General features: G+C 42.8%; 1 protein-coding gene across 1 annotated transcript in view; it reads left to right on the top strand.

The window, feature by feature from the left end:
• The window catches only part of nnt (nicotinamide nucleotide transhydrogenase), a 60,627-nt gene that overhangs the window by 38,795 nt on the left and 8,567 nt on the right, over positions 1-13,265 (top strand). Inside the window, exons 15-18 of the mRNA XM_056290941.1 lie at positions 309-542; positions 3,661-3,821; positions 8,494-8,673; positions 9,566-9,725. Coding sequence (XP_056146916.1) covers positions 309-542; positions 3,661-3,821; positions 8,494-8,673; positions 9,566-9,725 — 735 coding nt within the window. The remainder of the gene's footprint in view (positions 1-308; positions 543-3,660; positions 3,822-8,493; positions 8,674-9,565; positions 9,726-13,265) is intronic.

Raw genomic sequence — 13,265 nt, 5'->3', positions numbered from 1 at the left:
TAGATAATAATTTGTAGTATAAACCGGCCCTACTGGTGTTTACTACCTCGCACCCTTTCTCCAGGTGCAATGATCACACAATACTGACCACCCTTACATACCGGATGAATTTCACACTTCCTGTCCACGTCTTTTATATTGAATTTATAGACGTATACTCTGTGATTATGTGCTAATAACTTTAAGTTGGTTTGTTTAGTTATATTGGTGGCTCAAAGTGTGTGTTTCTGTACAAAAAAAATTTAATTTATCCAAATTATTTCTTATTTAAATTTTTTTTCTCTTTTTAAATACCCTCTCTGCTATAGGCCTGGGCATCGCTAAGCGGATCCAGATCACGGACCTGCCCCAGCTGGTAGCAGCCTTTCACAGCTTGGTGGGGCTGGCTGCCGTGCTCACTTGTGTGGCAGAGTACATGGTGGAGTACCCCCACTTTGCCACGGACCCCGCAGCCAACCTCACCAAGATAGTCGCATACCTTGGAACCTACATCGGCGGTGTCACGTTCAGTGGCTCACTGGTGGCCTATGGAAAACTACAAGGTGAGATGGTGCAGAGGCATCACGCTTTCGCAAATGTATGTTGAAATACCTTTGCGTTTAACGCAATAAAAATGAGAGACTGCGTCAGGAATTTTGACCAAGGCACCAATTGTAAAAAAACAAACAAACAAACAATAGAAATGGTGAAGTATCCCATTGAACAGGTGGGAAACCTTAAGTTTTAAGCTCCTTTGTGTTTGCAGAGGGCAGCACGGTGGCGCACTGGTTAGTGCAGTCGCCTCAAAGCAAGAAAGTACTGGGTTCAAGTCCCGGGGCAATCTAACCTTGGGGGTCGTGTCGGGTCATCCTCTGTGTGGAGTTTGCATGTTCTCCCCGAGTCTGCGTGGGTTTCCTATGGGGGCTCCGGTTTCCTCCCACAGTCCAAAGCCACGTAGGTCAGGTGAATCGGCTTTACTAAATTGCCCCTAGTGTGAAGTGTGTGTGTGTGTGTGTGTGTGTGTGTGTGTGTGTGTGTGTGTGTGTGTGTGTGTGTGTGTGTGTGTGTGTGTGTGTGTGTGTGTGTGTGTGTGTGTGTGTGTGTGTGTGTGATGGACTGGCGGCCTGTCCAAGGTGTCTCCCCGCCTGCCACCCAGTGACTGCTGGGATAGGCTCCAGCCTCCAGCGTCTGCAACCTCGATTGGGATAAGCGGCTTGGATGGATGGATGGATGGATGTTGAAATACAGGCAAACATAAATAAAGACACAACCTGCGACATGGTAATAGAAGGAGAAAATGAAAATACTCTAATGCTAAATCCATGACCAAAATATAATACTCAAACGTTCTTTGGGGTATATAGGCTCAGAAGATATTGATGTAGATGTATGCCTTTTATTTTATTTTTATTTTTGGTTGGTCCAGCCAGTGGGGCAGCCCTATAAACGCAGATGTCACAGACTGACTGACTGACTGACTGACTGACTGACCGACCACATTAGTGTGACTGACACTGACTGAGTGATCTTGGTAAGAGTGACTGACTTAAGTGATCATGTTTGACACGAGTGGTCGGCGGAGCGCCAAGAGCCATGAGGCAGAGCGTATGGATAAAGAACCCCAAACAGAAATTACTTTGACTAAATACTCAGTGGCGAATTCCCTTGAAGTTTGTGCGGCTTTTGTGGCCGCTAAACCTGCACAAATAAGACAAAAAGAAGCTGTGTGGGTGTCCGGGTAGTGTAGTGGTACCTATTCCGTTGCCTACCAACACGGGGATCGCTGGTTCAATTCCCCATGTTACCTCCGGCTTGGTTGGGCGTCCCTACAGATACAATTGGCGGGTGTCTGCGGGTGGGAAGCCAGATGTGGGAATGTGTCCTGGTCGCTGTACTAGTGCCTCCTCTGATCGGTCAGGGTGTCTGTTTGGGGGGGGGACTGGGGGGAATAGCGTGATCCTCCCATGTGCTATGTCCCCCTGGTTAAACTCCTCAGGTGAAAAGAAGAGGCTGGTGATTCCACATGTATCGGAGGAAGCATGTGGTAGTCTGCAGCCCTCCCCAGATCGGCAGAGGGGGTGGAGCAGTGACCGGGACGACTCGGAAGAGTGGGGTAATTGGCCGGATACAACTGAGAAGAAAAACGGGGAAAAATCAAAATGCACCCATAACTGTGCTGCCAAGCAAATAGTGTCTCGGTGCTCCAGTGCTATTTGCACATATTTAAATCAGGTAAAATGCATATATTTGTTGCAAAATTAGCCCTTTTCTATACAACTGAGCCTCATTGCAAAAGAAGTCCAATTCACAAACACCAGCACTAATAGCCACACGCAGTTAGAGTGAACATTATTAGCGTCTTCAGACAGTTGATTGTAGCCAGTGATTGTAGCCAGATGAAGGCATCGTTATGCCAGGCGTGCTCGTTAGTGAATATTTTGAGGGAGAATATAACTTTGATTAAACTGAGACCAAAATCAGTTGCAGGTACAGGTTTCCAGGTCTAAAAATTCTTGCTATATTTGATGACATCAAGGATGACATTGAACCTGCCTACTGTGTTCTTGGTGCAAAGCCACCATTTATACTTTGCCACATGGATATTTGCAATCAGACACAATACAAGGGCAAATTGCACTCAACTGCAAAACTTTGTGTTTGCGCTGTAATATCATTAGCCCAATTTTTTTGTGAATCGGACTTTGAGACAGGGCAGATAGCGGTTGCAAGTGATGTGCAACTTATGGCGCTATCAGCGGCTGCGATCCACTCTTTGTGAATTCGCCTGTTGATACAGAGTGAGCCTTAGAAATATGAGAGATATAGGGCATCTGGGTAGCATAGCGGTCTATTCCGTTACCTACCAACACGGGGATCGCTGGTTCAAATCCCCATGTTACCTCCGGCTTAGTCGGGCGTTCCTACAGACATAATTATCCATGTCTGCGGCTAGGAGGCCGGATGTGGATATGTGTCCTGGTTGCTGCACTAGCACCTCCTCTGGTCGATCGAGGAGCCTGTTCGGGGGGGAGGAGGAACTGGTGGGGAATAGTGTGATCCTCCCACACGTCCCCCTGGCGAAACTCCTCACTGTCAGGTGAAAAGAAGCGGCTGGTGACTCTGCATGTATCGAAGGAGGCATGTGGTAGTCTGCAGCCCTCCCTGGATCGGCAGAGGGGGGTGGAGCAGCAACTGGGACAGCTAGGAAGAGGGGGGGGGGGTAATTGGCCGGAAACAATTTAGAGGAGAAGGGGGGGGGGATTTTTTCGATAAATGGTTTTGTTATACTCAATGATTATTTTTTTTACACCCACATTGTTCAAGAGCAGCATCCCCTCCCCTCCCCAGCCAGCAGGGCTCAGCTGGGGAGGGGAGGGGTGGGGGTTTGCCTGCCCTGCGTGTGCACATGACATGATTGGCATTGAGTTAGGGATGCTCCTTGGCTGTGATTAGTTAAATTCAGACCGAATGGATTTTTTGTGAATCAGGATAGCAGTCAGGAGAACTTGTTTTTTTCGCGAAACATTTAATTGACGGATACCTGTTGCTCTATAATAAGAATTTGCCAAATATGATAAATGATGTTATATGAAAGTCACCTACCGGCGATTTAGGTATTGGCAGCTCTTAATCTTCTAATTTCTTCTGTTACCTGTTCTCCCCTTCCTTATTTCTGTCCAGGTTTGCTGAACAGTGCTCCCTTGATGCTCCCTGCACGTCATGCCCTGAATGCCAGTCTTTTGGCAGCAAGTGCCGGTGGTATTATTCCCTACATGTTGGATCCAAGTTACACCATGGGCATCACTTGCCTCGGCTCTGTCTCTGCTCTTTCTGCCATCATGGTATGTGTGTTTGCACGTGTGTGTCTGTTGGTAGAAGTAGTGAGTATTAGATTTCACATTGAAGGGCATAAGTATTATTTTTACCCATTTCTTTGAGTATGTGTACATGCCTATAGTTGAATGTGAAAAAGAAGCTATATATTTACATGTCCCGTGTGGCTATATCTCACATTGGTTATCAGGTAGCTCAGCTTCAACAGAAATCCCTGAAGGGATTGACTACCAAAGAAACTGTTGCAGAGAATTAACTCTGGACTCATTCCATCTTCCTCGCTTTGTTTTTCCCCCCCTTTTTTTCCCCTAATTGTACCTGGCCGATTACCCCACTCTTCCGAGCCATCCCGGTTGCTGCTCCACCCCCTGTGTTGATCCTGGGAGGGCTGCAGACCACCACATGTCTCTTCCAATACATGTGGAGTCTCCAGCCGCTCCTTTTCACCTGACAGTTAGGAGTTTCACCTGGGGGACGTACGCGTGGGGGGATCACGCTATTCCCCCCAGTTCCCCCTCCTCCTTGAATAGGCACTTCGACCGACCAGAGGAGGCGCTAGTGCAGCGACCAGCACACATACCCACATCCGGCTTCCCACCCGCAGACACGGCCAATTGTATCTGTAGGGATGCCCGACCAAGCCGGAGGTAAAACGGGGATTTGAACTGGTGATCCCTGTGTTGGTAGGCAACGGAATAGACCACCACGCCACCGGGACACCCCTTCCATCTTCCTCTTCTGTTCGATTTTGGTACAGGACAGTGGAGATTTTGGAATTTGTTGACTGTTGTACACAACTTTGCTACCTGGGAAAAGAGAAAAGTCTTTACAAGAGTGTAAAGACCCAATCCGTAATGTCGAACAGTGCCACTTTTAAGGGGAGCATTACAACAACACGAGTGCTCCACTGTAAGCAATCCAGATGTTGATATTGGACATTACCAGAAATGTCCAATATCAACATTTTGGGGAGAGTGGGCTGCGGGTGCAATTCCCCCGCCGCTCCTTTAAATAACTCAGCAGAACCAGAATGGCCAGTAGGCTGCAGATCATGCTGTCGGGACAATGACGCCAACGTCCATCAGGATTTTTAGGTGTTTGAAAATCAACTTGAGGCTTTCAGTTGTCTCCATTCCTCAAATGCGGAGTTAATGTTTTTTCCGACGGCTGTGGTGTATCAGCCTTTTCTTGGTATTCCATGTGGCGCTTCTTTGTCATTGCTTGCGCATCCAAAGTTGATTCAGAGGCTGACATGTTTACTAAATTTCCATAACTGAGAATTTAAAAAGATACTGAGTCACTAAAGGCCCCACACACAGTTGTGTTGTTGCCGTCCTGCACGTTTAGTGTACGATGGGAAACATGTACGGTCGTAATAAATCCCCTTGTCGCACTGTAAGAGGCTACCGTCGAGTTTTAGGAACAGCGACAAAATCTGCGATCCTCTTTCTACCCCCCTGCCCAACTATACTGAGTTTATACCAAGTGCAGATGTGTTGGTGGGGTAAACGGGTGGGGCAGACAGTCACTGTGTGCAAATTGCAGATTGGTCACTCAAACTCTGAGTGTCTGAAAGGAAAAAAGAAAAGCAAAAGAACAAGAAAGCCAATAACAAGGGAAAGAAGACTCACTAGGAAGAAGAATCATGTAGACCGAGAAGTTCTTATGTCTGACTTAAAATGTGACCAGCTCACCTGGGATTGTGTTATGTTCTTTTTTTTGGCATATTTTTATAGCCTTATTAGATAGTGATAGTGGAGGCTGATAGGAAATGGGGAGAGAGAGCAAAGGGCAAGACATGCAACAAAGGTCGCCAGCTGGATTTGAACTGGCGATGGTTGCGACCACGTGGCCATGTGGTATGTGGTATAACCATTCGGCTACGGAGGCGTCGGGGATTGTGTTATGTTTTACATTTTTTTTCATTTAAGTGCCTAACGTCGTCATGCTTCGCCAATGAAATAACAGTTTTCTTGTTGCCCAGTCATGAAGGAATTGCTGTGTTGTCATGACATTAATACAAGCGCTGTTCCCAACAATAATTCCAAACACCAAATACCTAATATGGGCAGTTGCGCATGTAAAGATTATCCAGTGCATGCTCTTGGAGCGCTCCCCTGTAATCGCTCTGAAGTGTCTGCAATTGCGGCTGTTCTCATAACTACTACTGGCTGCTGTTCAAAAAAGTACAATCACCCTATTCACCAGGCAACCTCAGCACCAATCCCACTGTGGAGCCATGCTGGTACAAGCCGAGATGGAGAGGGAAAGAAAGGGAAAGAGAAGATTAATTCAGCGTGGAAGACCTTTTTATTTTGAGAGACAACACAACGGCGAGGTGGAAAAGCGTTGAAGGACAAGCCAAATTGATATGAGATGAGGTGTAGATGACACTGGAACATGCAATAAAAGGGTCCAGCTGCGCTGATCATTTTGGCTGTTGCTCCCCAATTAGTGTAGACAACAGACTGGATGGACTAGTGAGGGCTACTGAGGTGCTACTGTTATTGAGGAACTTGGGATTATCGCTTAATTTTTAAGGTGAGGAAAACCTTACAAATGTGTATTAGAAAACCATCACAAATGTATATCTCTCACTCCTCTCGCACTTCTGGACAAGGTGGTGGCACGTGCTTGCTCATTACAACCAACTGAATATTTGCCCCAGTTTCCATACCTTACACTGTCTCTATTACAAGACCGGCAACACTCAGACTCTTGGTTCTCTATAGATCCCCAATCAGCAGTATTGTGTGAGTTTGACATGTTTCTGTGCCAATAACCAGGTGATGATACTCATCCTTGATTTTAAAACCCTACTTGATAACTAAAAATCCCTACATGCTCTTCCACTCTTTGGCTTTCTTTGACTTCCTCCTCAATACCTCAAGGACGGTAGCTAACTTGTCTACCCTTTCTGTGGCAACCTTGGCTACCTATGTCCCACTAGCTTATTGGCTTTTGTCTCCTACTCACAACCAAAATGCAGCAATTTAATGTTCTTCAAGGCATCCGGGTAGCGTAGTGGTCTATTTCATTGCCTACCAACACTCCGGTTCGAGTCCCCGTGTTACCTCTGGCTTGGTCGGGCATACCTACAGACACAATTGGCCGTGTCTGCAGCTGGGAAGCCGGATGTGGGTATATGTCTTGGTCGCTGCACTAGCGCCTCCTCTGGTCGGTTGGGGCACTTGTTCAGGGGGGAGGGAGAATTTGGGGGAATAGCGTGATCCTCCTGCGTGCTAAGTACCCCTGGTGAAACTCCTCACTGTCAGGTGAAAAGAAGCAGCTGGTGACTCCACATGTATTGGAGGAGGCATGTGGTAGTCTAGAGCCCTCCCTGGATCAGCAGAGGGGGTGGCTCGGAAGAGTGGGGTAATTGGCTGGGTACAACTGGGGAGAAAAAACTATTTAATGTTCTCAAACAGACCACAACATATGCTACCCTGTGCTGTACCCTGCCCTCAGCACTTGACAAAAATTCTGCCCCACTTGCTCCTCAACCAGCTTGAGCTGCACCTCCATTTCCACAGCTCATTGATGCTCTGAGGGAGGATTGAGCCAAGCTTGGGTAGCTGAGAGAACAGTGCACATATCCGGAGACAACAACGTCCCGATACAATACTGATCACAATACTGATGCTTTGTTTTCAACCTGCGAAACTGGCAAGATTTTATATTCTTACACTGACTCCTGCTCGCTACTCACATAAAGAGCCAAACTTTGTAGACTCACTTACTTCATTCAGGAAATGCTTAAAACTTTCTGTTATTTGCTTTACATGTGGGGATCTACCCACAACACACTTGCACTTGACATGACATATGTTCTTGGCTATAATATGTTTAGTATTCTGTGCTCGAAGATGCAAGGTCATTGACACGCAAATACACCTGTTCTTTTCTGACTCCCTCGTAAGTCATTTTAGATAAAAACATCTGCTAAATAAGAACATGTAAATGCATTTGGAGGTAAATATGGATGCATGTAAATGCATCAAAAAGAAAAAGGACACATCTGTTTTATTGTAGTTTTAATTAAAGCTATGCATTTTTATGTGCTTCTGTTTTCATTGAGGACCATGTTCTTCTAAAATGGAAAAAAGTTGCCATTAAACAGTCATGACCCAAGATAAGTTTTTTTTCTTTCAAATGAGACATGATACTGTTCATGTTCTGCCTTCCGTGAGTTGTTTGATCAAGTATTACATAGTTTAATGGGAGCTGTTTGGCCCTGCTCAGCTTAATTCCTGTCTGTGCTCATGCACAGATGCATGCACGTATGCATGCACATTAGCCTGACTGTGAACAGTGCAGTGAGATCATAACCCAAGCTTGAAAGTGATCCCGTTCTGTTCCTCAAAATTCTTTGTGACGTTTAATCAGTAGATCCCAAAGTTAGCTACTTCCATAGGTCTGTGTCGAGGATCAAACATACCAGCTGAACGCCAGCTTCATAGAACAGAGATTTCCATCTGATATTGCATACAGACCTGTGTTTAGCTGTGTATTGAAAGGGCCGACATGTGCAGAGGTCTGCTTTTGTGTGCAAGTAATTTTTTTCTTTGTGGGTGTTACAGTAAAATTATATGTTCCAGTGGTCATTTCTATTTTAAAAAACAAATTATCAGGTTGAAAGTGACTTAATTAATCTCCCGCCGGACTCTTCTCGCCTCCTAGGGTGTAACTTTGACAGCAGCTATTGGAGGGGCAGACATGCCGGTGGTAATCACGGTACTAAACAGTTACTCCGGCTGGGCCTTGTGTGCCGAGGGCTTCCTGCTCAATAACAACCTGCTGACCATTGTAGGAGCCCTCATTGGATCCTCTGGAGCCATCCTCTCCTACATTATGTGTGTGGTGAGTAGTACATAATTTCAATTTAGAAAGACTGTGTAAACACGAAGCAAAGCAGTGAAAAGCATGGTGGATTATTATAATGCAGAGTCTCCTTCATATGAAGGTATATATTGTCCAACCTTTACAGGCCTCATTAGCGCACATTTTGTCATATATTTGGAATGCAACCACAGGAATGAACTGTGGTACTTCCTCTTCCCTCCACAAGGAGGACTATAATAGTAACAAGAGTAATCATTAATAGCATTAGGTAACACTTTAGTATGGGGAACGTAGTCACCATTAATTAGGTGCTTATTAGCATGCAAATTAGCAACATATTGGCTGTTAATTGGTCATTATTACGTACTCATTAATGCCTTATTCTGCATGGCCTTATTATACAACCAGTAAGCCATTAACTATGAGTTTTCCCTCTATAACCTCAGAATTATTGCTTATTAGTAGTACCATCTCAATATGCATTGCTTAGTGTGGACTTTATAAGGTGGTAGTACCACAAGAAGAGTTATTCTCCCTTACTAACACTTAATGAATATGGTCTGTTCTTACATAACAAAACACAAAACTACAAGTGTTAATAGCGTTAAATTACTGTAAATTAAGTTTTTGTTACTTAGAATATGTTCCCCATACTAAAGGGACATCTTGATCATTACTAATTCACTAGTAATTAAGTTTTTTTATATTCCCCATACTAAAGTGTTACCTAGCATTATAATAAAAACTCAAGTTATATATAGATATATGTATATATCTATATATAAATTACTTGCATGTGCCACTTTTTACTGGATTCCAGGGAACCATGGTAACATAGTCGCCTAAATAAAAGCGGGTATTTTTTTGTAATCACATAAATGAAAACTATTCTTTCATCCTCCCCCATTAGGCCATGAACCGTTCACTGGCTAATGTGATCCTGGGTGGCTACGGCACATCCTCTACAGGCACTGGTAAACCCATGGAGATCGTCGGCACACACACGGAGGTCAACGTGGACCAGACCGTCGACATGATCAGAGACGCGCAAAACATCATTATCACTCCAGGTAGAAACTTTGTGATTAAACATAATATTCACACATTCTTACACCAGAATGAGTGCATGAGCACAGAGAAGAGTACTTAAACACACCAAACATGACACTGGTTCAGATAGGACACATACGCTGAGGCAATGCAAAGCCACAACCACAAACTGACATGTGAGCAAAGCAATATCCATGGTAGGGGTCGAATGCAGCTACGTCTGCACCCACACACACACCCACCCACCCACCCACCCACCGACCCACACACACACACACACACACACACACACACACACACAAAAGCATGCCACATTTTTTTCACTGTTGGCAGGCTGTGTGTTCTGTGTATTTAACCTTTTCTTGACCCGTGTTACATCACCATCTTTCAAGGCTGATCGTCTAGCCTTGGTATAGCCAACTTAACGCACAAGCTCAAATAAACAGGGTTCTGTAGACTTGTGTGGTCGTTGGTCCCTAGTAAATTGACATTGTACATTTTGCTATTTCATATATGCAGGGTAAAGGGAAAATTGTAGTGAATGGATACTTGTGTGATTTTTGTTGACAAACCAAAATGTCATTATTGGTATTTCCTTTCATTTTCTTTTTTGAGCAAGCCTGTATTTAGCCATATGAGCAGCTTTTAATATTCTCATACCTGTGTAGTAATCGCACGGCTGTTTGAATTTCCTAATTCACAGGATGGACATTAATGCATGGGGCAGTTTTAAGTATTTCGAAATTGAAATGTTTACATGGTGTGAAGGATGGAGTAAGAGTAAACATCATAATAATCATATAAAATCCATGCATCTAGCTCCAACACAAGTTACATCTTTTATATCCTTTTCTTTTTGTTAGCCCTAGAAAGATAAAAATAAACAGTAAAGAGAGAAGAGAGCTCAAGAAATGGCTTTATAATTGGGAATTTAGGAAGACAGCTAGAATGGTAAAAAATATTTAACAATTTTGATTAGCAAAATATTATTTTACAAATAGTTAGGCAATGATAAATAAAATGCAATTATTTCAACAAGAAACACGCCAAACAATTTAAAAATTGCATCCCAGAAGATGAACGTAGGCTAATGATAGAATAAAATATAGAATAAGTAACAACAAATGAATGTTGAAGTAAGTGAAAAGATGTCAATTGTTTGGTTAACTGAAGTTTTTGTGCCAGAGATTTGGTAAATGTTTTAGCCCCTTGTCTAGTTTTCCCAACAGAATTTGAAATGTACATTCAAGTGTAGTCCATAAAAATGATCGGGGAGGTCATAATCACTACAACACAACTTCCGCTTCCCACTTGTATTTAAAAGGTATTTTCTCTCTATTAGATTTGTTGAACTGATCTGGCAGTTGTAAATCACTTTTTTATTTTGAACCATTTGGCAACTGTTGAATTTATCTTCAATATATTGTGTATGATGTTGCACAGATCTCTGCAAAATGGGATGTTAAAATCAATTAATTTAAAGGACCATAATCCATCATGTCAACAAATGAATCCATTTATAGATGGTATTTTCAAATCAATCAAATCAAATCAAATCAAATGTCTTTGTTGTGAACATGCAAAATAAAAAAATGACCAAGCATAAATAAAACAATAAAAAAAGAAATGATAAAAATAAAACCAAAAGAATTCTCAATAGAGAATCCAATAAATATTATATGTTCGAAAAGGAGCAAGAGGGGGTTACTACTTATAATTTCCTGCCCCCTCACTGATGCTCAATTAATAAACCTAAATAATAAGCTTAGTTTTTCACATATCCGAGTATTTCATTCTCAGTATCTATCTCAGAATGACTCAATAAAAGACAATAAAAGCAATAAAAATAAAAACAATAAAAGAAACACAAAGAAAACAAAAACACTGATTTCCAAAAACAACAATAACAGCATCCACCATGGATGTCACAGGTCATGAGAGAAGCAAAGCCTCCTCCTCATCCTTGTACCTCTTTAAAACAAATTTTGTGCCTCTTTTTGAATTGATTTAAACTTGTGCTTTCCTCGAGTTTTTCCATCTAAACCATTCCACAGACTTTTCCTATCCCTAAACTTTTAAAACACCATCTTAACACTAGGCGACTGGGTATTTCTTTCTGGTCTACTAGTCGGCAGTAAGCTAGCGTCGTTATCTAAGTCAGCCTTTCGCTCTCCACCCCCTTGTTTCCATTTTGACGATTCTCCATAATTGGAGCCGTCACAGTCACTTTGCGTGATTGACATCTGTGGAAACAGTTAAGAGTTTGTCTGATAAACACAGTCGTTTTCCTGGCCTAGTATGGCCTTTCTCTGCACGGTCTGCTCGGTTTGTTTTCCTCAGAGGAGAAACACTTGTTCCAGAGAGAAAATGGTTGGAAGCACAAAAAAGAAACGAGAGCATTGTGGTGAGGAAAAGTGAGAACTGTTGTCGGGATGGACTCCAGACAGTCATCCCTGCCTCTTGGTGAATGTAAATGCTTGTCATTTGATCAGTTTATTGTTAAAAGGAACGATTCCTGTTTTCCTCATGTTGTTGTAAGTCCAGTATACAGCACTGCACCATTTGGTGCGTGTCTGTGTGACTGTTGCTTGTATTATATTACAAGCCACACAGTGATGTTTAGAATTAACCACATGAAATATTAAGAAAGAAAGGATGAATAAAATACCACTGAGAAAAATAATGAAAATGCAATGCATAGGATCGACAATCATCCTGCAGTGTTTTATTGTGTTGAAGTTGTCATCGTCATATAAAATACATAAATTGGTTCTTAAGTGTTATTATTCTGCAACTCTTAAATTGGATTTTGTGTTTTCATACTGTAACCTATGCTAAGAGAATTTCTGAAGTGTCAGTTTAGGGCCCAAAAAGTCTGAAAGCGAAAAAAATGTAAATGAGAAATCTAAACCGTAGACAAAAACAAAACAAAACTGCAAACGAGGAAGGGAAATGTAAATGAGAAACAAAAACGGTAAATGAGTAGCAAGAGAGTCGCAAGGTTGTTTTAGTCTGTACAATTCTGATTCATGTCATGTCTGGCAGGCAGAGTTTTCATCTTCTTTGTATGTGGAACGGTATTTACATCTGCGTGCGTTGCTTACTTTCTCCACGTTCATACAAAGTAATCAAACTCATGCTTATGAAAGCTGATCTGAATCAGAACACTGTGTGAACGTTGATCAGTGAACAGGACCACCTGTCTGTATAATCTCTTTCCAACACAACACTCTGGAGGGGTGGTTTTGGACATGGACGAAGCCCTGGAAGAGCTATAATTCCTATTTTTTGGTCCTTTTTGACGGCCTTATCTACTTTTTCTGTCAGGCCTCCTAAACTTCTGGTTGAGTCGCCTCAGCCCGTTGGAACCAGGAGAACCTGTGTGTTCTTCTCAAAATGCATAACCTTATTCTGTTTGGCTGGTCAACACTGATTAGCTCAACGCTGCTAAAGCAGATCCAGAACTGATTACATTACAGCAACAAACATAAAGGAAATAGACTTTCATTAATTATTCCCTACATGTTTATATTGTTTATTTTGAGATTCTAATTGGGGGT

This window comes from Lampris incognitus, chromosome 12 (genome assembly GCF_029633865.1).
Source record: "Lampris incognitus isolate fLamInc1 chromosome 12, fLamInc1.hap2, whole genome shotgun sequence".
Lineage (NCBI taxonomy): Eukaryota > Metazoa > Chordata > Actinopteri > Lampriformes > Lampridae > Lampris > Lampris incognitus.
The sequence above is the reverse complement of the archived record's forward strand: the minus strand, read 5'-3'. Positions and strand labels throughout refer to the sequence as shown.